The sequence below is a fragment of the Poecile atricapillus genome, chromosome 9 (genome assembly GCF_030490865.1).
Source record: "Poecile atricapillus isolate bPoeAtr1 chromosome 9, bPoeAtr1.hap1, whole genome shotgun sequence".
Classification (NCBI taxonomy): Eukaryota; Metazoa; Chordata; class Aves; order Passeriformes; family Paridae; genus Poecile; species Poecile atricapillus.
In genome coordinates, this window is record NC_081257.1 from 23,605,054 (window position 1) to 23,631,748 (window position 26,695).

Here is a 26,695-nt window from a genome sequence, read left to right on the forward strand (position 1 = left end):
GGCTGCCCGTGGTGATCTGGTGATGTGTGAGCTCCTCTGGTGTTTGTGGAATTCCTGCTTTCCTAGGGCAAAGAGAGGAGTGAGGAGCCTTTAATGCCAGAGAGAAATGATTACTGACCATTAATAAGCATTTCTCACAGCTCCCCGTGTGCTCTAAAGGTTGTACCTGACCTGGTTCCTGTGGTGCTGTGCACTGAGGGCTGGAAAAATCACTGTATTCAGCCTTCAGAATGTTTAGCTGGGCCCTAATAGGCGAGAACTTCTATCAGCAAAGGTTGCAGTGTTGCTTGAATTGAGTCTCTGAGTCACAGGAAAAGAAATTACCAGTATCTCTGGCTGGTGTGAACTGCCCCAGCTCCAGCATCACTTCAGTCCTCGCTGAGAGCTGAAATTGGTTTTTATTGTATTTGAATCAGGGCCATTATGGCAGCTCCCAGCTCAGGCAGAAAGGATGGGAGGCTGGAGCTCCTCATGAGCCCCAGGGTGAGCTGGAGCATCCCAGGGCTGCATCAGGCAGGGCTGGGCTGAGGGAAATGGAACAAAGGGAGGAGAAGAGACCACTCACAGCCTTACTGCAAATGAAAGAGGAGAGAGGAAAGGGCAGCTCTGAGAAGGTGAAATTCCTAAAGGAAGGAGATGAGAAAGAGAAAGATGGAGGACACCTAAATCTCAGGAGAAATCAGGTTTTTAAATAAAACGAGACTTTTTTTTAAATGGCACAAAAATAATTAGGAGCTCAGATTCTAAAATATTTCTTTTTCCATGTAATAATGGAAATAATCTAAGGAATTGCTGTCTGCAAAGGCACACGAGTAACTCTGTCATCCAAGTCCTATAAAAAGCAATTGGCCACTCAGATTCTTTAAGCAGATTTTAAGATTTATTCCAGTGAAAATGTGAAAATGCTGCAGCCAGGGCTGGTTTGTGCTGATCCTGCCACTGTTTCACGTTGTTCTCCATCTCTGCCCCAGCGTTGCTGCTCCAGCTCCTGGAGCCCTGGCTGCTGTTTTGATTTGTTCTTCCAGGAATACAAAACAAAGAGCAGCATGAAACAATGCAGTGTATTAAAAACAAAGCTGGGCTAGCAGGAAAACATCAGCCTGATGTAAATTGACACTTGTTTTGCTGCTAAGGTGTTTGTAGTAGGAACGAACAGAGCTGGGCCCTGACGTGACTGTATCAATTTCTGCTTGTGATGCACAGGGAGATGTGTTTGGAATGCTTTAAATTGTTTCCTGGGAGTGACAAATGGGACTTCTCTGCTCTTGAGGCTGATGGAAATGCAGGGCTTGAAAAACTCCTCGTGGTGGCTGTGTGAGGGAAGGAATTGTCCATCAGTGGCAAGGCAAGGAGACACCTGAGGCTTCTGCAGAGCTGTGGGGTGGCTGCTGGCACCACAGGAGTGTGTGCAGTGCCTGGCACCACAGGAGTGTCTGTGTGCAGTGCCTGGCACCACAGGAGTGTGTGCAGTGCCTGGCACCACAGGAGTGTCTGTGTGCAGTGCCTGGCACCACAGGAGTGTCTGTGTGCAGTGCCTGGCACCACAGGAGTGTCTGTGTGCAGTGCCTGGCACCACAGGAGTGTCTGTGTGCAGTGCCTGGCACCACAGGAGTGTCTGTCTGCAGTGCCTGGCACCACAGGAGTGTCTGTCTGCAGTGCCTGGCACCACAGGAGTGTCTGTGTGCAGTGCCTGGCACCACAGGAGTGTCTGTGTGCAGTGCCTGGCACCACAGGAGTGTCTGTGTGCAGTGCCTGGCACCACAGGAGTGTCTGCAGTGCCTGGCACCACAGGAGTGTCTGTCTGCAGTGCCTGGCACCACAGGAGTGTCTGTGTGCAGTGCCTGGCACCACAGGAGTGTCTGTGTGCAGTGCCTGGCACCACAGGAGTGTGTGCAGTGCCTGGCACCACAGGAGTGTCTGTGTGCAGTGCCTGGCACCACAGGAGTGTCTGTGTGCAGTGCCTGGCACCACAGGAGTGTCTGTCTGCAGTGCCTGGCACCACAGGAGTGTCTGTCTGCAGTGCCTGGCACCACAGGAGTGTCTGTGTGCAGTGCCTGGCACCACAGGAGTGTCTGCAGTGCCTGGCACCACAGGAGTGTCTGTGTGCAGTGCCTGGCACCACAGGAGTGTCTGTGTGCAGTGCCTGGCACCACAGGAGTGTCTGTCTGCAGTGCCTGGCACCACAGGAGTGTCTGTGTGCAGTGCCTGGCACCACAGGAGTGTCTGCAGTGCCTGGCACCACAGGAGTGTCTGTCTGCAGTGCCTGGCACCACAGGAGTGTCTGTCTGCAGTGCCTGGCACCACAGGAGTGTCTGTGTGCAGTGCCTGGCACCACAGGAGTGTCTGCAGTGCCTGGCACCACAGGAGTGTCTGTGTGCAGTGCCTGGCACCACAGGAGTGTCTGTCTGCAGTGCCTGGCACCACAGGAGTGTCTGTCTGCAGTGCCTGGCACCACAGGAGTGTCTGTGTGCAGTGCCTGGCACCACAGGAGTGTCTGTGTGCAGTGCCTGGCACCACAGGAGTGTCTGTGTGCAGTGCCTGGCACCACAGGAGTGTCTGTGTGCAGTGCCTGGCACCACAGGAGTGTCTGTCTGCAGTGCCTGGCACCACAGGAGTGTCTGTGTGCAGTGCCTGGCACCACAGGAGTGTCTGTCTGCAGTGCCTGGCACCACAGGAGTGTCTGTGTGCAGTGCCTGGCACCACAGGAGTGTCTGTGTGCAGTGCCTGGCACCACAGGAGTGTCTGTCTGCAGTGCCTGGCACCACAGGAGTGTCTGTGTGCAGTGCCTGGCACCACAGGAGTGTCTGTGTGCAGTGCCTGGCACCACAGGAGTGTCTGTGTGCAGTGCCTGGCACCACAGGAGTGTCTGTGTGCAGTGCCTGGCACCACAGGAGTGTCTGTGTGCAGTGCCTGGCACCACAGGAGTGTCTGTGTGCAGTGCCTGGCACCACAGGAGTGTCTGTCTGCAGTGCCTGGCACCACAGGAGTGTCTGTGTGCAGTGCCTGGCACCACAGGAGTGTCTGTGTGCAGTGCCTGGCACCACAGGAGTGTCTGTCTGCAGTGCCTGGCACCACAGGAGTGTCTGTCTGCAGTGCCTGGCACCACAGGAGTGTCTGTCTGCAGTGCCTGGCACCACAGGAGTGTCTGCAGTGCCTGGCACCACAGGAGTGTCTGTGTGCAGTGCCTGGCACCACAGGAGTGTCTGTGTGCAGTGCCTGGCACCACAGGAGTGTCTGTCTGCAGTGCCTGGCACCACAGGAGTGTCTGTCTGCAGTGCCTGGCACCACAGGAGTGTCTGCAGTGCCTGGCACCACAGGAGTGTCTGTCTGCAGTGCCTGGCACCACAGGAGTGTCTGTCTGCAGTGCCTGGCACCACAGGAGTGTCTGTCTGCAGTGCCTGGCACCTCAGGAGTGTCTGTCTGCAGTGCCTGGCACCACAGGAGTGTCTGTCTGCAGTGCCTGGCACCACAGGAGTGTCTGCAGTGCCTGGCACCACAGGAGTGTCTGTGTGCAGTGCCTGGCACCACAGGAGTGTCTGTGTGCAGTGCCTGGCACCACAGGAGTGTCTGTGTGCAGTGCCTGGCACCACAGGAGTGTCTGTGTGCAGTGCCTGGCACCACAGGAGTGTCTGTGTGCAGTGCCTGGCACCACAGGAGTGTCTGCAGTGCCTGGCACCACAGGAGTGTCTGTGTGCAGTGCCTGGCACCACAGGAGTGTCTGCAGTGCCTGGCACCACAGGAGTGTCTGCAGTGCCTGGCACCACAGGAGTGTCTGTCTGCAGTGCCTGGCACCACAGGAGTGTCTGCAGTGCCTGGCACCACAGGAGTGTCTGTGTGCAGTGCCTGGCACCACAGGAGTGTCTGTGTGCAGTGCCTGGCACCACAGGAGTGTCTGTGTGCAGTGCCTGGCACCACAGGAGTGTCTGCAGTGCCTGGCACCACAGGAGTGTCTGTCTGCAGTGCCTGGCACCACAGGAGTGTCTGTCTGCAGTGCCTGGCACCACAGGAGTGTGTGCAGTGCCTGGCACCACAGGAGTGTCTGTCTGCAGTGCCTGGCACCACAGGAGTGTCTGTCTGCAGTGCCTGGCACCACAGGAGTGTCTGTGTGCAGTGCCTGGAGCCACAGGAGTGTCTGTCTGCAGTGCCTGGCACCACAGGAGTGTCTGTGTGCAGTGCCTGGCACCACAGGAGTGTCTGCAGTGCCTGGCACCACAGGAGTGTCTGTGTGCAGTGCCTGGCACCACAGGAGTGTCTGCAGTGCCTGGCACCACAGGAGTGTCTGCAGTGCCTGGCACCACAGGAGTGTCTGTCTGCAGTGCCTGGCACCACAGGAGTGTCTGTGTGCAGTGCCTGGCACCACAGGAGTGTCTGTGTGCAGTGCCTGGCACCACAGGAGTGTCTGTGTGCAGTGCCTGGCACCACAGGAGTGTCTGTGTGCAGTGCCTGGCACCACAGGAGTGTCTGTGTGCAGTGCCTGGCACCACAGGAGTGTCTGTCTGCAGTGCCTGGCACCACAGGAGTGTCTGTCTGCAGTGCCTGGCACCACAGGAGTGTCTGCAGTGCCTGGCACCACAGGAGTGTCTGCAGTGCCTGGCACCACAGGAGTGTCTGTGTGCAGTGCCTGGCACCACAGGAGTGTCTGTGTGCAGTGCCTGGCACCACAGGAGTGTCTGTGTGCAGTGCCTGGCACCACAGGAGTGTCTGTGTGCAGTGCCTGGCACCACAGGAGTGTCTGTGTGCAGTGCCTGGCACCACAGGAGTGTCTGTCTGCAGTGCCTGGCACCACAGGAGTGTCTGCAGTGCCTGGCACCACAGGAGTGTCTGCAGTGCCTGGCACCACAGGAGTGTCTGCAGTGCCTGGCACCACAGGAGTGTCTGTGTGCAGTGCCTGGCACCACAGGAGTGTCTGTGTGCAGTGCCTGGCACCACAGGAGTGTCTGCAGTGCCTGGCACCACAGGAGTGTCTGTGTGCAGTGCCTGGCACCACAGGAGTGTCTGCAGTGCCTGGCACCACAGGAGTGTCTGTGTGCAGTGCCTGGCACCACAGGAGTGTCTGTCTGCAGTGCCTGGCACCACAGGAGTGTCTGCAGTACCTGGCACCACAGGAGTGTCTGCAGTGCCTGGCACCACAGGAGTGTCTGTCTGCAGTGCCTGGCACCACAGGAGTGTCTGTGTGCAGTGCCTGGCACCACAGGAGTGTCTGTGTGCAGTGCCTGGCACCACAGGAGTGTCTGTGTGCAGTGCCTGGCACCACAGGAGTGTCTGTGTGCAGTGCCTGGCACCACAGGAGTGTCTGCAGTGCCTGGCACCACAGGAGTGTCTGTGTGCAGTGCCTGGCACCACAGGAGTGTCTGCAGTGCCTGGCACCACAGGAGTGTCTGTGTGCAGTGCCTGGCACCACAGGAGTGTCTGTGTGCAGTGCCTGGCACCACAGGAGTGTCTGTGTGCAGTGCCTGGCACCACAGGAGTGTCTGCAGTGCCTGGCACCACAGGAGTGTCTGTCTGCAGTGCCTGGCACCACAGGAGTGTCTGTGTGCAGTGCCTGGCACCACAGGAGTGTCTGTCTGCAGTGCCTGGCACCACAGGAGTGTCTGTGTGCAGTGCCTGGCACCACAGGAGTGTCTGCAGTGCCTGGCACCACAGGAGTGTCTGTCTGCAGTGCCTGGCACCACAGGAGTGTCTGTGTGCAGTGCCTGGCACCACAGGAGTGTCTGTGTGCAGTGCCTGGCACCACAGGAGTGTCTGTCTGCAGTGCCTGGCACCACAGGAGTGTCTGTGTGCAGTGCCTGGCACCACAGGAGTGTCTGCAGTGCCTGGCACCACAGGAGTGTCTGCAGTGCCTGGCACCACAGGAGTGTCTGCAGTGCCTGGAACCTCCCCACTGGGGCTGGGATAACGGAGCACGAGGGACTGCCAGGAGTGCCAGGAGTGCCACTGGCTCTGGGGACAGGCAGGTGGCTCTGGGGACAGGCAGGTGGCACTGGGGACAGACAGGTGGCTCTGGGGACAGACAGGTGGCTGTGGGGACAGACAGGTGGCCCTGGGGAAAGGAAGGTGGCTGTGGGGACAGGCAGGTGGCCCTGGGGACAGGCAGGTGGCTCTGGGGACAGACAGGTGGCTGTGGGGACAGGCAGGTGGCTCTGGGGACAGGCAGGTGGCTCTGGGGACAGACAGGTGGCACTGGGGACAGACAGGTGGCTCTGGGGACAGACAGGTGGCTCTGGGGACAGGCAGGTGGCCCTGGGGACAGACAGGTGGCTGTGGGGACAGGCAGGTGGCTCTGGGGACAGACAGGTGGCTCTGGGGACAGACAGGTGGCTCTGGGGACAGACAGGTGGCTCTGGGGAAAGGAAGGTGACCCTGGGGACAGACAGGTGGCTCTGGGGACAGGCAGGTGGCTCTGGGGACAGGCAGGTGGCTCTGGGGACAGACAGGTGGCACTGGGGACAGACAGGTGGCTCTGGGGACAGACAGGTGGCACTGGGGACAGGCAGGTGGCTCTGGGGACAGACAGGTGGCTGTGGGGACAGACAGGTGGCTCTGGGGACAGACAGGTGGCTGTGGGGACAGACAGGTGATCCTGGGGACAGGCAGGTGGCCCTGGGGACAGGCAGGTGATCCTGGGGACAGGCAGGTGGCCCTGGGGACAGACAGGTGGCTCTGGGGACAGACAGGTGGCTGTGGGGACAGACAGGTGACCCTGGGGACAGACAGGTGGCACTGGGGACAGGCAGGTGGCACTGGGGACAGACAGGTGGCTCTGGGGACAGGCAGGTGGCCCTGGGGACAGACAGGTGGCACTGGGGACAGACAGGTGGCCCTGGGGACAGGCAGGTGGCTCTGGGGACAGACAGGTGGCTGTGGGGACAGACAGGTGGCTCTAGGGACAGGCAGGTGGCTCTGGGGACAGACAGGTGGCTGTGGGGACAGACAGGTGTTTCTGGGGACAGGCAGGTGGCTGTGGGGACAGACAGGTGGCCCTGGGGACAGGCAGGTGGCACTGGGGACAGACAGGTGGCTGTGGGGACAGACAGGTGATCCTGGGGACAGGCAGGTGGCCCTGGGGACAGACAGGTGGCTCTGGGGACAGACAGGTGGCCCTGGGGACAGACAGGTGGCTCTGGGGACAGACAGGTGGCCCTGGGGACAGACAGGTGGCTGTGGGGACAGGCAGGTGGCTGTGGGGACAGACAGGTGTTTCTGGGGACAGACAGGTGTTTCTGGGGACAGACAGGTGGCTGTGGGGACAGTCAGCTCTGTGAAGGCTCTGTGTCCGAGCTGTGAGATGCTCTGGAGCTCATCCCCCTCCAGTGTGTGCTATGGAATAATTATGTGCTGGATTGAAGTGTCATTTTTGTTTTAAATCTGGCCAGTTTCATCCTGAGAAAATACTCCGTGTTTAACCTCACTTGAGGGATTTTCTGTTCAGTGGAGGCTGCTAAGAAATGAGAATTTGCACTCAAAATTGATAACTGAAAGACTTTGACAGCTCTTCACTGCATCTATTTTGATTCTGGAACGGCTGACTGGAAAACTAAACATCACAAATTCCTTCTAATGGTGATGTGTTTGTTTTTAAAGTATTGCAGAGGTGCAGCCTGGCCTTGGGCACTGCCAGGGGTCCAGGGGCTGCTCTGGGCACCTGTGCCAGGGAACAATTCCCAATTCCCAGTGTCCCACCCAGCCCTGCCCTCTGGCACTGGGAGCCATTCCCTGTGTCCTGTCCCTCCATCCCTTGTCCCCAGTCCCTCCCCAGCCCTGCAAGGGGCTCTGAGCTCTCCCTGGAGCTTCTCCTCTCCCCCAGCTCCCCCTCCTGTCTGAACACTTGGGGATCGTGTTACTTTCTTTTTTTACACCTAAAAACAATTACTTTTGAGGCTGCATTCATATAATTGCCTGCTCCCATATTAATTATCTGCAGACTGTCTCACACCTTTCATGACTTACACAATACAAGACTTGTAATGTGCAGGGAAGTGTCAGACTGTTTCCTTTTTTAAAAATTGAAATTCTGAGGGCACTTAAACCATCACCTTCAAGCCTGATGTGTGAATAAAAACACACTCATGGCTACAAGTGCCTGGGATATTAAAAGCTGTGTAGTAGAGGGATGTCTGTGAGCACAAATAAGGTTTAATTAGTGTGTAAGTATTCATCCATTAGTGTGTAAGTATTCCATCTTTCCTGTCTCCTTATGTGATGTTTTTTTCCTGGGAAATCCGGGTGAGGAGTGAGCAGACACAGCTGTACCTCCTGGACCAGCCCCTCTCGCTTTCTGGCTTAACAAACTCTCAGTAGCTGAGTTCTCCCTCTGACTAATTCATCACTCCTCACATCCTCTCAGGGAGGTTCTGTCAGATTTATAGACTGTAATATCAGGGCAAAGACAGGCTTTTGGCTCTCTTCTCTCCCATCCAGCTCTAATGACTCCTTTCTCTGGGCAGGGTGAGTGTCAGGGCTCAGCCCAGCTGTCCCCAGTTCCCTGCTGGGCTCTCCCAGCCCTCACTCCCATCCCCTCCCTGCTGGGACCTGGCTCAGGAGAGGAGCTGTGGGATCAGATCAGACTCCACATCCTCACCTCCACTCCCCTGAAGTCCCTGGAATCGTTGGAATCCAGGCTTTGGGGAGCAGCTGAACCAGGGGCTGCAAGGGCTTCTTCTTCTTCTTCTTCTTCTTCTTCATAAATCTGCTGTAAATTTGGCAAGTGAGTTCAAACAGGAAATTCTAACAACAATGGATTGAAAAGGCCAGGAGAACTAACCTCGAGCAATATCCCTGCAAAATTAACCTCAAAATAAAATCTCAAATACACAAATCCAGGCAGTTTTTGGTGGGCATGATTATAAGCGTGGAGAAAACTGCTCAGGTTGTGTAAGAACAGCAAAAAAACCTCTGTTAGTGATTCACTGTGTGCCTTTGGTGAAGCTGTCCAACGCTGGATGTGTTTTTTCACCTTGTGGGAAGCAAAGCATAGGAAATGCCAGCAGCTCTGGGAGCTGAGGGTGCTGAGGGGAGCCTGGGAGCACCCAGGGAATGAGGGAGATGTTGGTTTGTGTTCTCACAGAGGGCAAACAGAGAATGGATCTGTGCAGGCACCTGGAAACTGGGATTTCTGGGTGCTCCTCTCTCCCAGGCACTGCTCTGGAAACAGCACAGGGGTTTGTTTTATTTGGCTTCAGGACAGGAACCGTGGGACTCCCAGTGAGGTGGGGGATTCATGGGGTTCATCCTTTTGGCCTTGAGGAGTTTGGACTTTGGGCTGGGCTTGGTTGGAAGGGAGCAAAGGCAGGCAGGTATTTTCCAGCCATAGAGAAAAAAGTGAAAAAACAGGAGGGAGTTGGGTTCAATGCACATAAATTGCCATGAAGGACACCATGGAGACAGGCAAGAGGGAAGAGAGGCAGCCCAGCCCCAGGATGTGAGGCCTGGCTGAGTTTCCCCTCGGTAACCCAGAGCTCTCAGCTGGGAGCACTCTGGCACTGCATCCACTGAGGTGCCTGCTCTGCCTGTGCAGGGGGAAAAGAAATAGGAAAGATAAAGTTGCCATAGTTACACCACTTGTCACGATGCTTATCATGTCCCTGGGATAAAGAGCCCTGCATTAAATCTGGGCTCTTACTAATATCAGCTGTTAAACATTTCCAGGGTATTTGAAATCAAGACTTTCTGCTAAAAAATTAAATGTTGATTGCAGCAAAATTGGGCTGTTTAACAGCAGAGCTCAGAGTGTAATTTTGTCAGACACTGTGTAACAGAGTTGTACACCAAGAATACATTTTCCAGTGAATTGAGTTTCTCTGCACCTCATGAACACTCTTGATTTCCCTGTTAAGATGTTTGTTACTTGCAGCTCTTTGCCAAGGAGCCCGAGCAGGCCAGCTGGCAGGGAGAGGAGCTCCTGAGTGTGAGTGAGAAAATATTGCTTGTGAGATTGCTGTATAAGCACAGAAAGGCTGGGAGGGCTGGGAGGGTTGAAGAGGAGCTTCAGGGTGACCTAACTGTGTCCTCCTGGTGCCTGAAGGGGCTGGCAAGAAAGGTGGAGAGAGTATTCAGAGGGACAGGACATGGGGAATGGCTTCCCACTGTGAGAGGCTGAGCTGGGACACTGGGAAGGAGCCCTGGGAGGGTGAGGAAGCCCAGAGCAGCTCCCAGGATGGCAGGAGAACTAAAGGCTGGAGAGATGTGCTGGGAGGGCAGGGCAGCCACGGAGCCCTGGTGTGCTCAGGGGTTGGGGACAAGGCACTGGGGACATCCTGCAGCCGGTTCAGCAGCACAGGCACAGGCAGAGGTGAATTGTATTCCAACTGCTCTGACTCCAGGCCTCCTTGGGGATGGTTCAGCCATCACTCAGGTCATCATTTTAATTATGTTCCATGCAAACTGTTTTCACACTTGCCTCTAACAGCCCTCTGCAGAGCCTGGCTTTCCAGGTAAGATAACCAAAGTGCTGTTAATGACTTTGTTTTAAGCAGGTGAAAATAATTTGCTTCCATTTGTTATCTTTCCAGTCCACAGCATTCACACAGCAGCAGTAGAAATGGAGTTGGGATTAGCAGGTTTTCTGTACCGCTGGCTCCAGTTAAGGAATATGAGCTGGGTTTGTTTCTTCCCTGCCATAATCTCATAAACATTTGGAGACATTTCCTAAGATCCTGTGCACCTTTCCAGCTCCACATGACCTGGTGCAGGTGAGGCTCTGGGGATTGCTATGAGGGTTGTGCAGAGACTCCTCTGGCCCTGGGAGCTGCTTCCATCCTCACATTCTCCTGCACTGGGAGCAGGATTTGTGTCCCTCAGTCCTGCTGTCAGAGCACCAGCACAGCTCTGCAATCCTTCACTGCTGGAGGTGTTGATCAGCCTTCTGCTGATCCTGATGGGGCAGATACTCTCCAGCTTCACCTCACTCAGAAGTTTTATCTGCAAAGCAGACAAGGGGGAGATGGGGAGAGATGCAGCCAAACAGGAGATAGGGAGAGGATGCAGCCAAATGTGCTTGAGATGGATGTTCTTCAGCAGTGCCACACTGCTTTCATTTCAGCTTTTATTTGGAAGGGTACAACTGATCCTTCTCTATCACAGTCTCACTTCCTGACTCAAAATCTCAATGCCACAGTTCTCTTTCTGGCAAAAGCCTGATGATTTTTCAGGCCATGAGCAGCCTGGCTGTGTTCTGTGAGCCGGTGCTCCAGATGGGGAGGTTCATCTCTGGGTTGAGCTCTGGAGGTCCCACCCTGGTGTCTCCTGCAGGCCAAGGGGTGGCTGGTGCTGCTGATCCCTCGTGCCCTCCCTGGGGGCTGGGAGCAGTGTCTGTCCCCAGCAGCCCTGTGCATCCTCTCTCAGCTGAGCAGGGGATCTCTCTGGGGCTGGCAGAGGCGCTGGCACGAGCAGCTCGAGGCAGAGACAAGTGATGTGAGTGTTTGTGCACACAGAGCTGTGGCTGGCCCTGTGAATGGACCCCATGTGGGGAGTGCCACCAGGGACAAACAGCAGCACCCTCAGCTCGGTTCTGTGGGATATCCCAGCACGACCCATCTCTGCTTACAGCTCATGGCAATTCATTCAGGTACAATTCTGTTTTTCTGAGGAGCAGAGCTCCTCCAGCTCTGAGCTCTGCCCTTGCCATGGGGATGTCTCCTGGCAGAGGCTGGGGCAGTTTGGTGACACTCCCCAGGGATGTGTTCTGCCAGGGCAGGACAGCTGCCCCAGCTCTGAGCTTCCTGCCCAGTGCTGGAGAACCACAACAAACACTAAGGGCTCCCTGTATCCCAGAGGGAAATTGCCATGGAGGCACCATAAGGAGTCATGAACTTTCTGTTTTACTTCCTTGTGAATTCTCAGGTTGGCAGTGCTGACATCCCCAGGATGCCTTGCCCTTGTCTCCAGCAGGAGTTCAGTGGGATTTCAGTGGGTTTCAGTCCCTCTCCAGGCTGGGGAGCTGGCCTGAACTGGCAGCTCACTCTCCTGAAAACAGGGGGTGCATGTTCTGTGCTGTGCTCCCTGGGAGTTTTCACTTGTCCTTGTAGGCAGCTGAACTCTGCTGTCCACAGGGCAGTGTCAGGGAAGTGTAAAGGTTTCCCCTGCCATTGGGAAAAGGTTTCCAGCACAGCAGCTCCATCTGCCCCCTGTCCAGAGCCCAAGTCCATTGTTTATCTGCAGGCAGAGAACGTGCCCAGCTTTCCAGCAGTCCATTCCTTCTCCTTGCCTCTTTCCAAAGAGGTGCCCTGTGACAGGCACTGTGCAGGATAATCTTTACATCATTCTCCACCTTCTGGGGCGATGGGGTGAGGAGCTCCCCGTGTTTTCTGAGATTCACTGGGGAAAGCCTGCTTCCCTGGAATGAACAGGAATTATTCTGCTGGAAACAAAGGCAGAGTTGTGTGGCTCTGTGCTGCAGGGCAGGCATGTGTCTGATGGAATTGCTGTTCCTGTGCTGAGCTAAGGGTTCCTTTACCCCTACGGACAGAGAAGTTCACCAGCAGCTTGGGCTCGGTCCAACACATTTGCAGGACACCAAAGCAAACACTTCCTCTGTGTACTCAAACCCTCTGCGCTGTTTTAAGCTCTAAGAGGGTCAGATCATTGCCACTTTGACCTGAACTGATGCTATTATTGTGCCATTATCTTATCCAAGAGCTGCTGTTATTACTCTTCCTCTCGGATGCATTCCCAGCTCTCACAGAGAGAGAGAGCATTGTGTCCAAACCTGAGGAATTAAAAACACACACACCCATAGCTGCTGCTGCTGCTTGAAAGCTTTGGGAGCTGGAACAGACTTTTGAAAGAAAAAGCTGCTTCAAACCCCATCGTGCCCTGGGGAACAGGCGAGGTCGGACTCTTCCTTCCCATTAAATCCTTCTGGGAACTTCAAAGCAATGCTCATTAAAGGCAGGCGGGCTATTGAATATTTGTAATTGTTCAGATCCCAGCGCTGCTGTGTGGGGTTGTGGCAGTCCCTGAGCTCAGGGCTCACTTCAGGGGTGCTGGCACTCACTCAGTGCTCTGCAGGCTGCAGTGCCCAGGGACAGGCACGGGAACAGCCGTGTCTAAAAGGGACAATAATGAGGGAGCCCTAAAGGTAAAACGTAGCCCTGGGTAGAATGTGAGGAATTTAGGAGTGGAAGCTGTGTGAAGTGACAGGAGAGGGTTCCTCGGATGGAAATGCACCTGCAGCATCTGCCCAGCCCTGCTCTGAGCACGGCATTTGCAGGCACATGCATAAACATCATTATTCGAATGAGCTGAAGTAGCAGTTTCGTTATTAATTGCATTCCAAACGTCCTGAGGTGAGCCAGGCACATCCAGCCTGTCCAGGCTGTGCAGAGCAGGATGCTCTGGCTCTCTGCTCCTGGTGCTCCCCTGACAGTCTCAGCCAGCTCTGGGATTTTCAGTGGTTCCTAAGGACAATCCACCCAGTTTTCCTGCTGGAGAACCTAAAGAGAAGGGATGTAGGGATGGACAGAGGGGATTTGTCACAGGACCAGATGAAATGGCCTCGGGTGGCACGAGGGAAGGCTTAGGTTGGACCTTAGAGAAAATTTCTTCCCTGCAAGGGCTGCCCAGGGCAGGGGTGGAGTTCCCATCCCTGCAGGGATTTCAAAGCTGTGTTTGTGGCACTGGGACACGGGGCAGCCCTGGCAGGGCTGGGGGAAGGGCTGACTCCATGATGCTGGAGGACTTTTCCAACAATTCAGTGACTCTGTGAAGGCGTCACCTGAGCTCTGTGTCACCTGAGCACTGTGTCACCTGAGCTCACCTGAGCATTGTGTCACCTGAGCTCTGTGTCACCTGAGCACTGTGTCACCTGAGGAATGTGCCACCTGAGCACTGTGTCACCTGAGCACTGTGTCACCTGAGCATTGTGTCACCTGAGCTCTGTGTTACCTGAGCTCTGTGTCACCTGAGCACTGTGTCACCTGAGCACTGTGTCACCTGAGCTCTGTGTCACCTGAGCATTGTGTCACCTGAGCATTGTGTCACCTGAGCACTGTGTCACCTGAGCTCTCTGTCACCTGAGCACTGTGTCACCTGAGCACTGTGTCACCTGAGCTCTCTGTCACCTGAGCATTGTGTTACCTGAGCATTGTGTCACCTGAGCACTGTGTCACCTGAGCATTGTGTCACCTGAGCATTGTGTCACCTGAGCACTGTGTCACCTGAGCATTGTGTCACCTGAGCATTGTGTCACCTGAGCACTGTCACCTGAGCACTGTGTCACCTGAGCACTGTGTCACCTGAGCACTGTCACCTGAGCACTGTGTCACCTGAGCACTGTGTCACCTGAGCACTGTCACCTGAGCACTGTGTCACCTGAGCACTGTGTCACCTGAGCACTGTCACCTGAGCATTGTGTCACCTGAGCACTGTGTCACCTGAGCTCACCTGAGCACTGTGTCACCTGAGAACTGTGTCACCTGAGCTCTGTGTCACCTGAGCTCTGTGTCACCTGAGCATTGTGTCACCTGAGCAGTGTCACCTGAGCTCACCTGAGCATTGTGTCACCTGAGCACTGTGTCACCTGAGCTCTCTGTCACCTGAGCATTGTGTCACCTGAGCTCTGTGTTACCTGAGCACTGTGTCACCTGAGCATTGTGTCACCTGAGCACTGTGTCACCTGAGCACTGTGTCACCTGAGCACTGTGTCACCTGAGCATTGTGTCACCTGAGCACTGTGTCACCTGAGCACTGTGTCACCTGAGCATTGTGTCACCTGAGCACTGTGTCACCTGAGCATTGTGTTACCTGAGCACTGTGTCACCTGAGCACTGTGTCACCTGAGCACTGTCACCTGAGCACTGTGTCACCTGAGCACTGTGTCACCTGAGCACTGTGTTACCTGAGCACTGTGTCACCTGAGCTCTGTGTCACCTGAGCACTGTGTCACCTGAGCACTGTGTCACCTGAGCTCTGTGTCACCTGAGCACTGTGTCACCTGAGCACTGTGTCACCTGAGCACTGTGTTACCTGAGCACTGTGTCACCTGAGCTCTGTGTCACCTGAGCTCTGTGTCACCTGAGCACTGTGTCACCTGAGCACTGTGTCACCTGAGCATTGTGTCACCTGAGCACTGTCACCTGAGCACTGTGTCACCTGAGCTCTCTGTCACCTGAGCATTGTGTTACCTGAGCACTGTGTCACCTGAGCATTGTGTCACCTGAGCACTGTGTCACCTGAGCATCGTGTCACCTGAGCAGTGTGTCACCTGAGCTCTCTGTCACCTGAGCACTGTGTCACCTGAGCACTGTGTCACCTGAGCTCTGTGTCACCTGAGCACTGTGTCACCTGAGCACTGTGTCACCTGAGCATTGAGCACTGTGTCACCTGAGCACTGTGTCACCTGAGCTCTGTGTCACCTGAGCACTGTGTCACCTGAGCATTGTGTCACCTGAGCACTGTGTCACCTGAGCATTGTCACCTGAGCATTGTGTCACCTGAGCACTGTGTCACCTGAGCACTGTGTTACCTGAGCACTGTGTCACCTGAGCTCTGTGTCACCTGAGCATTGTGTCACCTGAGCATTGTGTCACCTGAGCACTGTGTCACCTGAGCTCTCTGTCACCTGAGCACTGTGTCACCTGAGCACTGTGTCACCTGAGCTCTCTGTCACCTGAGCATTGTGTTACCTGAGCATTGTGTCACCTGAGCACTGTGTCACCTGAGCATTGTGTCACCTGAGCATTGTGTCACCTGAGCACTGTGTCACCTGAGCATTGTGTCACCTGAGCATTGTGTCACCTGAGCACTGTCACCTGAGCACTGTGTCACCTGAGCACTGTGTCACCTGAGCACTGTCACCTGAGCACTGTGTCACCTGAGCACTGTGTCACCTGAGCACTGTCACCTGAGCACTGTGTCACCTGAGCACTGTGTCACCTGAGCACTGTCACCTGAGCATTGTGTCACCTGAGCACTGTGTCACCTGAGCTCACCTGAGCACTGTGTCACCTGAGAACTGTGTCACCTGAGCTCTGTGTCACCTGAGCTCTGTGTCACCTGAGCATTGTGTCACCTGAGCAGTGTCACCTGAGCTCACCTGAGCATTGTGTCACCTGAGCACTGTGTCACCTGAGCTCTCTGTCACCTGAGCATTGTGTCACCTGAGCTCTGTGTTACCTGAGCACTGTGTCACCTGAGCATTGTGTCACCTGAGCACTGTGTCACCTGAGCACTGTGTCACCTGAGCACTGTCACCTGAGCATTGTGTCACCTGAGCACTGTGTCACCTGAGCACTGTGTCACCTGAGCATTGTGTCACCTGAGCACTGTGTCACCTGAGCATTGTGTTACCTGAGCACTGTGTCACCTGAGCACTGTGTCACCTGAGCACTGTGTCACCTGAGCACTGTGTTACCTGAGCACTGTGTCACCTGAGCTCTGTGTCACCTGAGCTCTGTGTCACCTGAGCACTGTGTCACCTGAGCACTGTGTCACCTGAGCATTGTGTCACCTGAGCACTGTCACCTGAGCACTGTGTCACCTGAGCTCTCTGTCACCTGAGCATTGTCTTACCTGAGCACTGTGTCACCTGAGCATTGTGTCACCTGAGCACTGTGTCACCTGAGCATCGTGTCACCTGAGCAGTGTGTCACCTGAGCTCTCTGTCACCTGAGCACTGTGTCACCTGAGCACTGTGTCACCTGAGCTCTGTGTCACCTGAGCACTGTGTCACCTGAGCACTGTGTCACCTGAGCATTGAGCACTGTGTCACCTGAGCACTGTGTCACCTGAGCTCTGTGTCACCTGAGCACTGTGTCACCTGAGCATTGTGTCACCTGAGCACTGTGTCACCTGAGCATTGTCACCTGAGCATTGTGTCACCTGAGCACTGTGTCACCTGAGCACTGTGTTACCTGAGCACTGTGTCACCTGAGCATTGTGTCACCTGAGCATTGTGTCACCTGAGCACTGTGTCACCTGAGCACTGTGTTACCTGAGCACTGTGTCACCTGAGCACTGTGTCACCTGAGCATTGTGTCACCTGAGCATTGTGTCACCTGAGCTCTGTGTCACCTGGGCACTGTGTCACCTGAGCATTGTGTCACCTGAGCACTGTGTCACCTGGGCACTGTGTCACCTGAGCGTGTCCTGTGGCTGCCACACCCAGAGCCTGTCCGGCTCATCACACACCTGGCCGGCTGTGTCCCAGAAGATCCGAAATCAGGGAGCAGCAGGAATGTGTTCAGCACCTTTCCCTGCCTGCTGCTGTCTGGGATGTGCTGAACCATCTCCCACACCCGGAATGTCCCCGCTGTCCCTGCCTGTGCTGCTGCACCCACAGCGACAGTGACAGCTGAAGAGAGCATTTGTAACAGGAGGCTGCAAAGCAGTTAGGGGGGAACACACTTTTCCTAATGTTATATTTGTTATTTCATTTATTTATATCCTGTTATCCAAACAGGATGTTCAGTTGCTCCTCTGCATCAAATCCCCAGGTCTGGGCTGGAGGCACCCACCAGCACAGACAGTGAAATTTGTACAGCACAGCCTCTCAGAGCCCTCATCAGCTGCCAGAACACTGTGGCAGCACAACAGAGATGTCAAAATGTGAAAGAACAATCCATTTACATTCACATACCAAATTTAAAATTATTTTCTCCGAGCTTCATTCCATTTGTTGGCGTTTGGGCAAGCATGTAGAATCATTTAGGCCTGTTGCTTTCATCTTGCTCTCATCTAAATTCCCCAATTTCAAGGCAGCAGAGCATGGGGATAGCTCTGTCTTTCTGGCAGACATGGAGGAGGAACCACGTAGCTCCATTTTGCTTTTAGATGGACGAGAAGTAGGATTTAATAATCAGCCTCTGCTCTGCCTGGCACAAATGATATGGGTTGCTAAGCCAGAATTAAGGAAATGAAAGAGAGGAGCTAAGAATTATTTGCCCCAGTGACTGCAGAGGGAATCAGAGCAGGAGTTCCAGGCTCGGAGCCATCCCGGTGTCCGTCCCTGCTCGGAGCTGGGAATGCTGAGATGATGTTTCATGTGTTTGATAGCTTGAGATGCCTGGGGGCCGCAATAAAATTCATTTCTTGCACTGTAAATCTTTGCTCTTTAAGCATGGAAGAGGTTACAAATGTGCATAAAATTGAAGTGCAAGTGATTACATCTGGCTCTGAGTCAGTATTGACAGCTCTGCCTTGCTCTGGGGTGCTGTGGGAGCTCCTCTCTTTGTGACCTGTGCCCAAGATAATGAAAACCAGTCAAGTGATGAAACTCGTAAGTCCAAAGAGGATTTTTGCTTCTGTGTGTTTGTTTTTGGTGTGTTATTGGCACAGAGATGCAGCTGTTCCCCATCCTGTTACTCGCTTCTGGAAGGGGACGGGCGTGGGCTCTCACTGTGGCCGCTGCTGGAAAGGAACGAATTCTTGTGCTCTGAGGAGGGTGTTTGGTCTGCCCGTGCAGCTGTGTGGGTGTGCAGCTGTGTGGGTGTGTGGGTGTGCAGGTGTGCAGGTGTACACGTGTGCAGCTGTGCGGGTGTGCAGCTGTGTGGGTGTGTGGGTGTGCAGGTGTACAGGTGTGCAGGTGTGCAGCTGTGCAGGTGTGCAGCTGTGCAGGTGTGCAGGTGTACAGGTGTGCAGGTGTGCAGGTGTACAGGTGTGCAGCTGTGTGGGTGTGCAGGTGTACAGGTGTGCAGCTGTGCAGGCTGTCCCCGTGTGTTCCAGCTGTGCAGGCTGTCCCCGTGTGTTCCAGCTGTGCAGATGTGCAGATGTGCAGGCTGTCCCCGTGTGTTCCAGATGTGCAGGCTGTCCCCGAGTGTTCCAGCTGTGCAGATGTGCAGGCTGTCCCCGTGTGTTCCAGATGTGCAGGCTGTCCCCGAGTGTTCCAGCTGTGCAGATGTGCAGGCTGTCCCCGTGTGTTCCAGATGTGCAGATGTGCAGGCTGTCCCCGTGTGTTCCAGCTGTGCAGATGTGCAGGCTGTCCCCGAGTGTTCCAGCTGTGCAGATGTGCAGGCTGTCCCCGTGTGTTCCAGCTGTGCAGCCGTGGCTGGCTGTCCCCGTGTGTTCCAGCTGTGCAGATGTGGCAGGCTGTCCCCGAGTGTTCCAGCTGTGCAGATGTGCAGGCTGTCCCCGTGTGTTCCAGATGTGCAGATGTGCAGGCTGTCCCCGTGTGTTCCAGATGTGCAGCTGTGCAGGCTGTCCCCGTGTGTTCCAGATGTGCAGATGTGCAGGCTGTCCCCGTGTGTTCCAGCTGTGCAGCCGTGGCTGGCTGCAGGGACATTGTGCCCTGCCCAGCGAGGGGAAGCTGTCCCGGGCTGCAGCGGGGCCGTTCCGCCGGGGGAGCAGGAGAAGGTTCTTCCCCCAGGAGGGGTCAGGCTCCCCGGGAGGCAGCGGAGCCCTGGGGGTGTCCAGCAGGAGCCGAGGAGCCCCTCAGGGCCAGGGTCAGCGGCTGCAGGGGGCACTGGCCGGTCTGGAGACGTTTCCAGCCTCGCTGCTTCCGTGGCTCTGCGGGGTTATCCCTGTGCCTGAGCGGAGCCTCGCAGAGCTCCTCTGCTCCCCCTGCATCCCTCGGCTGTCCCTCCTGCTCCCCCTACATCCCTCCTGCTCCTTCCTGCTCCCTCCTGCTCCTCCTGCATCCCTCCTGCTCCCCCTGCATCCCTCGGCTGTCCCTGCTGCTCCCTCCTGCTCCCTCCTGCTCCCTCCTGCTCCCCCTGCATCCCTCCTGCTCCTTCCTGCTCCCCCTGCATCCCTCGGCTGTCCCTCCTGCTCCCCCTGCATCCCTCGGCTGTCCCTGCTGCTCCCTCCTGCTCCCTCCTGCTCCCTCCTGCTCCTCCTGCATCCCTCCTGCTCCCTCCTGCTCCCCCTGCATCCCTCGGCTGTCCCTCCTGCTCCTCCTGCATCCCTCCTGCTCCCCCTGCATCCCTCGGCTGTCCCTCCTGCTCCTCCTGCATCCCTCCTGCTCCCCCTGCATCCCTCGGCTGTCCCTCCTGCTCCCCCTGCTCCGTCCCGCTCCTGCCGGCACTGTCGCTCATCACCGCTAATTAGCGGAAAATCGGCACGAAAGGGCGCTTGTCTCTAACTGCGACAGGAAAGCTCTTTTTAAGGTGCTTAAGGCTCTTTTGAAAGGTCCCCTTTTATTTTCCAAGGAAGTTCCAGGGTGCAAATGCCTCCGGAGAACCTTTATTTGCAGAAGGGAGGCAGGAGCCGGGATATTTCCCTCCTACAGCGCGTTTGGGAGCGAGCCCCGCTGCTGGAGCGGCTCCGGGATTCCCTGGATCCGGGAATGTCCCAGCACTGCAGGGGCTGCTCCCGGCTGGAGGCTGCGCTAATTAATGTGTGCATTAATGAACAGGGATATGGGGTGGGGAATGTCACCGTGTCGCAGAGCAGTGGCACTGCTGTGCCCGTGCCCGGGGGAGCAGGCAGCGCTGTGGCTGCGGCATTAAAACACCGGCCCCGTTTTCATGTAAATTCATTTCTTTGAGGAAAACCAAATCCATACCTGGCGCTAATTGCCAGTGATAACGATGAGCTGTGGCTCGGGAGAGGTTCACTGTGGAGGCAGCCTGTCTCTGTCCTGAGCTGTCCTGAGCTGTCCTGAGCTGTCCTGAGCTGTCCTGAGCTGTCCTGAGCTGTCCGTGTCCGGGAGCTGCACTGGGGCTGAGCTGCAGGCAGGAGCAGAGTGGGGAAATGCTCCAGCAGCCATCGGGGACATGATCCCCCCCGGCCTTCGAACAAGTAACATTGTCCTTCCTCTCTGAAAATAACCACACGGCTTTTATGGATCATTTTATCTGAATTATGGATGATGCTTTTGTCGGCTCCATTATCCAGGTGAGGCAGGGCCGTGCCAAGGATTGTGTCACTGTCTCAGAGCCGTATCCACAGCGCTCCTGGCTCCATCCCCTTGGCACCGCTGGTTCCTCGTCCTGTTGGAAATGAGAAAGGAGTACCGGGGCTGAGCTGCTGAGAAAACTCCACAGCAAAACGATTGGTTTTGCTGAGAGCCCCAGTAACAGCCTGGGGGCACTGGAGGGGTGGCATGAGCTGAACTGGCAGTGGGAGCAGCGAAATTTCAGTCCTAGAAACGCTGCTGCTCCTTGAAATTGGAGCTTGTAATGGGTAAAGCTGAAGTACATCACAAAATAATACATGGAATTACTTTGCAACCTGTTCCATGATGACATTTTTTTTTCCCAGGCTCATTTTACCCTTCTTCAGCGTTTAATGGCGTTCCCCAGTTTATTGGTATTTGTAGTGCAGCCTTGAAGGATAATGAGTTTTATCCTGGCAGATGTTGGACACCTTCGTGTGCAGGAGAAGTTAATGGGAACTGAAGATGATCAGCACTTTGTGGGATCAGTCCTTGATTGAACAGACAGCACAGGCTCCTGTCTGGGGCATGAGGAAAGAGCTGAATGAGGGTTTCAGGATAATATTGCAGAGCTGCACGTGAGATTCTTACATGTCCATCTTGGAAATACCTGGGACTAAAATCCTTCCTTTGCCAGTGAAACAGTGAACACCATGGGAAATATTGATATTGGGCTGCAGTCTGTGCACTGCACTCCAGCCAGGCGGAATTGCTGGGGGAGGGCAGAGCAGGTGCTTGTGAAAGAGCAGCAGCGATGTCTGCCTGGTGACACCGCTGCCAGGGGACAGCCAGGGGACAGCCAGGGGACAGCACAGCCTGTCAGGGGGGCAGAGGGAGCTGTGGATGCTCCCTGAGGGCTCGGGGTGCCTGGGGGGCTGCCACACATGCAGGGGGGATGTTCAGGGGCTGGCACACATGCAGGGGATGTTCAGGGGCTGGCACACATGCAGGGGGGGTGTTCAGGGGCTGGCACACATGCAGGGGATGTTCAGGAGCTGGCACACATGCAGGGGGTGTTCAGGGGCTGGCACACATGCAGGGGGTGTTCAGGGGCTGGCAGAGATGCAGGGGGGATGTTCAGGGGCTGGCACGCATGCAGGGGATGTTCAAGGGCTGGCACAGATGCAGGGGATGTTCAGGGGCTGGCACACATGCAGGGGATGTTCAGGGGCTGGCACAGATGCAGGGGGTGTTCAGGGGCTGGCACACATGCAGGGGGGATGTTCAGGGGCTGGCAGAGATGCAGGGGGGATGTTCAGGGGCTGGCAGAGATGCAGGGGATGTTCAGGGGCTGGCACACATGCAGGGGGGATGTTCAGGGGCTGGCACAGATGCAGGGGGGATGTTCAGGAGCTGGCACAGATGCAGGGGGTGTTCAGGGGCTGGCACACATGCAGGGGGGATGTTCAGGGGCTGGCAGAGATGCAGGGGGCTGGCAGAGATGCAGGGGGTGTTCAGGGGCTGGCACACATGCAGGGGGGATGTTCAGGAGCTGGCAGAGATGCAGGGGGGGTGTTCAGGGGCTGGCACAGATGCAGGGGATGTTCAGGGGCTGGCACAGGTGCAGGGGGTGTTCAGGGGCTGGCACAGGTGCAGGGGATGTTCAGGGGCTGGCAGAGATGCAGGGGGGATGTTCAGGGGCTGGCACACATGCAGGGGATGTTCAGGGGCTGGCACACATGCAGGGGGATGTTCAGGGGCTGGCAGAGATGCAGGGGGGATGTTCAGGGGCTGGCACACATGCAGGGGATGTTCAGGGGCTGGCACACATGCAGGGGGTGTTCAGGGGCTGGCAGAGATGCAGGGGGGATGTTCAGGAGCTGGCAGAGATGCAGGGGGATGTTCAGGGGCTGGCACACATGCAGGGGGTGTTCAGGGGCTGGCAGAGATGCAGGGGGGATGTTCAGGGGCTGGCACAGGTGCAGGGGATGTTCAGGGGCTGGCAGAGATGCAGGGGGGATGTTCAGGGGCTGGCACACATGCAGGGGATGTTCAGGGGCTGGCACAGATGCAGGGGGGATGTTCAGGGGCTGCCACGCATGCAGGGGATGTTCAGGGGCTGGCACACATGCAGGGGGGATGTTCAGGGGCTGGCACACATGCAGGGGATGTTCAGGGGCTGGCACACATGCAGGGGATGTTCAGGGGCTGGCACACATGCAGGGCGTGTTCAGGGGCTGGCACAGATGCAGGGGGGATGTTCAGGGGCTGGCACACATGCAGGGGGGATGTTCAGGGGCTGGCAGAGATGCAGGGGGGATGTTCAGGGGCTGGCACACATGCAGGGGGGATGTTCAGGGGCTGGCACACATGCAGGGGGGATGTTCAGGGGCTGGCACAGATGCAGGGGGGATGTTCAGGGGCTGGCACACATGCAGGTGGGATGTTCAGGGGCTGGCACACATGCAGGGGGTGTTCAGGGGCTGGCACACATGCAGGGGTGCTGGAGACACACAGAGCTCTGGGTGGGATCCATGTCCTGTTTTTGCAGAGGGGCTGAGAGGAGCTCTGGGAGGCCCAAGCCCAATGAAGTTTGAAAAGCACATTTGCAGAACAAATCCAATTGTTGTTCTCACCTCTCCTTCCACAGCATCTAATAAATCCTCCTGAGAAGGTTTTAAAATGAAACACACCACATTAAAAACATCATCCAAGGTGTGGGTGGAGGCTGCCCCAGCTTAGCAGGCTGGAAATATTCAGCAAACTGCTTAAGTTATGCCAAATTCTCCCAAAGACTGTGGGATTTCCACTTCAGTGTTTTAGCAAACTGGGATAACTGTAAATCCAGGCTCTTTTTTTGGTCTCTGTGGAGTTTAGGTTGGAGATCAGGGAAAGATTCTCCCCCTGAGGGTGCTGGCACTGCCCAGGCTCCCCAGGGAATGGGCACAGCCCGAGGCTGCCACAGCTCCAGGGGTGCTCCAGAGCTCCAGGGATGTCAGGGTGGGATTTGGGGGCGTCTGGGCAGGGCCAGGAGCTGGGCTGGGTGATCCTGATGTTTCCCACTCCAAATATTCCATGGTTCTGTGTCCTGGATCTGTCAGTGTTGCCAGAGTACTGCAGAACACTTTGCTTTGTGTTCAGCTGCAAATATTTGCAGTTTTCCTGATGGGAGCGTGTAGCGGCGCTCATAAAGCTCTGACTGGTTTGATTTCCTTCTGTTTGCAAACAGATTGGATTTGAAGGTCATCATTAGGAAAGCTGGTACCTTCATCCCCATATTGAAAAATTCTCAGAAGTCATAAAACTTGAATAAGAATCGCTTTATCCATGCGAAAAGCCAAGTTTAGCCCAGGAGATTTAAGAAGTTGGAGGAAATGTCACTGTTTTTGCAAAACAGAAATCTTAATAGGATCTGGTTGTGGTGCCTCAGCGGCGCAGTCACCCAGACTGCGGGAGCCTGACAAAATCAATCCCTGCTAATTCTGTTTACAGCCAGAGCTGGGGCTGCAGCTCAGGCTGGCCTGGGAGCCGCCTGCCCGGAGCCCTGCAGGCGGGAGCTGGGGAATGGGAGCAGCCAGAGTGTTCCCATTCCCAGCACATCCCAATTCCCAGCACATCCCAATTCCCAGCACATCCCAGCTCCTGGTGTGTTCCCATTCCCAGCACATCCCAATTCCCAGAGTGTTCCTATTCCCAGCACATCCCAATTCCCAGCACATCCCAGCTCCTGGTGTGTTCCCATTCCCAGCACATCCCAATTCCCAGCACATCCCAGCTCCTGGTGTGTTCCCATTCCCAGCACATCCCAATTCCCAGCACATCCCAATTCCCAGAGTGTTCCCATTCCCAGCACATCCCAATTCCCAGCACATCCCAATTCCCAGCACATCCCAATTCCCAGAGTGTTCCCATTCCCATTCCCAGCACATCCCAATTCCCAGCACATCCCCAATCCCTTATTCCCAGCACATCCCAATTCCCAGCATATCCCAATTCCCAGTGTATCCCATTCCCAGTGTATCCCATTCCCAGTGTATCCCCATTCCCAGTGTGTTCCCATTCCCAGTGTGTTCCCATTCCCGGTGTGTCCCCATTCCCAGCACATCCCAATGCTCCATTCCCAGGACTCCCCATTCCCAGCATATCCCAATTCCTGGTGTGTTCCCATTCCCAGTGTATCCCATTCCCAGCACTCCCCATTCCCAGTGTATCCCATTCCCAGTGTATCCCGATTCCCAGTGCATCCCATTCCCAGTGTATCCCCATTCCCAGCACTCCCCATTCCCAGTGTATCCCATTCCCAGTGTATCCCATTCCCAGTGTATCCCATTCCCAGCATTCCCCATTCCCAGTGTATCCCATTCCCAGCACTCCCCATTCCCAGCACTCCCCATTCCCAGTGTATCCCATTCCCAGTGTATCCCGATTCCCAGTGCATCCCATTCCCAGTGTATCCCATTCCCAGCACTCCCCATTCCCAGTGTATCCCATTCCCAGCACTCCCCATTCCCAGTGTATCCCATTCCCAGTGTATCCCCATTCCCAGCACTCCCCATTCCCAGTGTATCCCATTCCCAGTGTATCCCATTCCCAGTGTATCCCATTCCCAGTGTATCCCATTCCCAGTGTATCCCCATTCCCAGTGCCCCAGCAGCCCCAGCCCCTCCAGGCCCTGCCGTGGGCTCTGACCCCGTCTCCTCTCTCGCAGGCCCTGCTGCCAAGAAGAAATACGTGAGCTACAACAACCTGGTGATCTAAGCCTGCCTGAGCCCCGGGCCGTGCCTGCCTGAGCCCCGGGCACGGGGGCGAGAGGAGCTGGGCTCTGGCTGCTCCGGGATCTGCTCTGGCTGCTCCGGGATCTGCTCTGGGATCTGCTCCAGGTGCTCCAGGAGCTCTAGGATCTGCTACAGGATCTGCTTCAGGCACTCTGGGATCTGCTCCAGGATCTGCTCTGGGATCTGCTCCAGGAGCTCCGGGATCTGCTCCAGCAGCTCTGGGATCTGCTCTGGGATCTGCTCCGGGATCTGCTCCAGGATCTGCTCCAGGATCTGCTCCAGGATTTGCTCCAGGAGCTCCGGGATCTGCTCCAGGATCTGCTCCAGGATTTGCTCCAGGAGCTCCGGGATCTGCTCCAGGATCTGCTCCAGGATCTGCTCCAGGATCTGCTCCAGGAGCTCCAGGATCTGCTCCAGCAGCTCTGGGATCTGCTCCGGGATCTGCTCTGGGATCTGCTCTGGGATCTGCTCCAGGATCTGCTCCGGGATCTCCAGGATCTCCAGGATCTCCAGGATCTGCTCCAGGATCTCCAGGATCTCCAGGATCTCCAGGATCTGCTCCAGGATCTCCAGGATCTCCAGGATCTCCAGGATCTCCAGGATCTGCTCCGGGCAGGGCCCAACGCTGCAGCTCCTGCCCGGGCCAGCTGTGTGCCGCCGCTCCGCGCTCCGAGGGGTGATTCTGTCTTTCTATGTACTTCCAGACTGCAAGATTTTCAACTCTGTACAGTTTGTGAGGAGTTTTGCATATTGCCATCCATGTTGTTCCGAGGTCACTCTTTGTTTTTTGGATGCACAGTTTCATCGAGGCCCCGTGCTCTCGGCACCCCTCAAACCGACCGACAGCCGAGGATCTGAGGCCCGTGTACATGACTTGTATTATTATTACTCTTCTATCACTGCAATCCATATACCTTATTTTTTTTAACTAAACGAACAAAAAAAAAAAAAAGAATTTAAAGACCAAAAACTGTGCTGGCGAAGTTTGTCCCCCCCCTTCACACCTCCGATGGGCTGCAGAGGAAGCAGGAAGGATTTTTGCTGAGTTTTAGTAGAGGTCTTGATCTTTGGAATGCATGCCAGTAATGTATTTTATGGTACATGTTAATAATTTATGTTTGATATTTGTATTTGTGTTCTATTTTGTTCTTTTCTTTAAGGTATATGACTATTT

General features: G+C 55.7%; 1 protein-coding gene across 2 annotated transcripts in view; it reads left to right on the forward strand.

Moving 5' to 3' along the window:
• Positions 1-25,540, forward strand: part of GRM7 (glutamate metabotropic receptor 7) — a 236,553-nt gene extending 211,013 nt beyond the window's left edge. The window contains exon 10 of one of the 2 annotated variants that reach the window (XM_058844701.1): positions 25,455-25,540. In XM_058844701.1, coding sequence (XP_058700684.1) covers positions 25,455-25,504 — 50 coding nt within the window. In that variant the 3' untranslated portion in view covers positions 25,505-25,540. The remainder of the gene's footprint in view (positions 1-25,454) is intronic. The other variant, XM_058844700.1, reaches the window with a different exon arrangement.
• Positions 25,541-26,695: the final 1,155 nt, after the last annotated feature.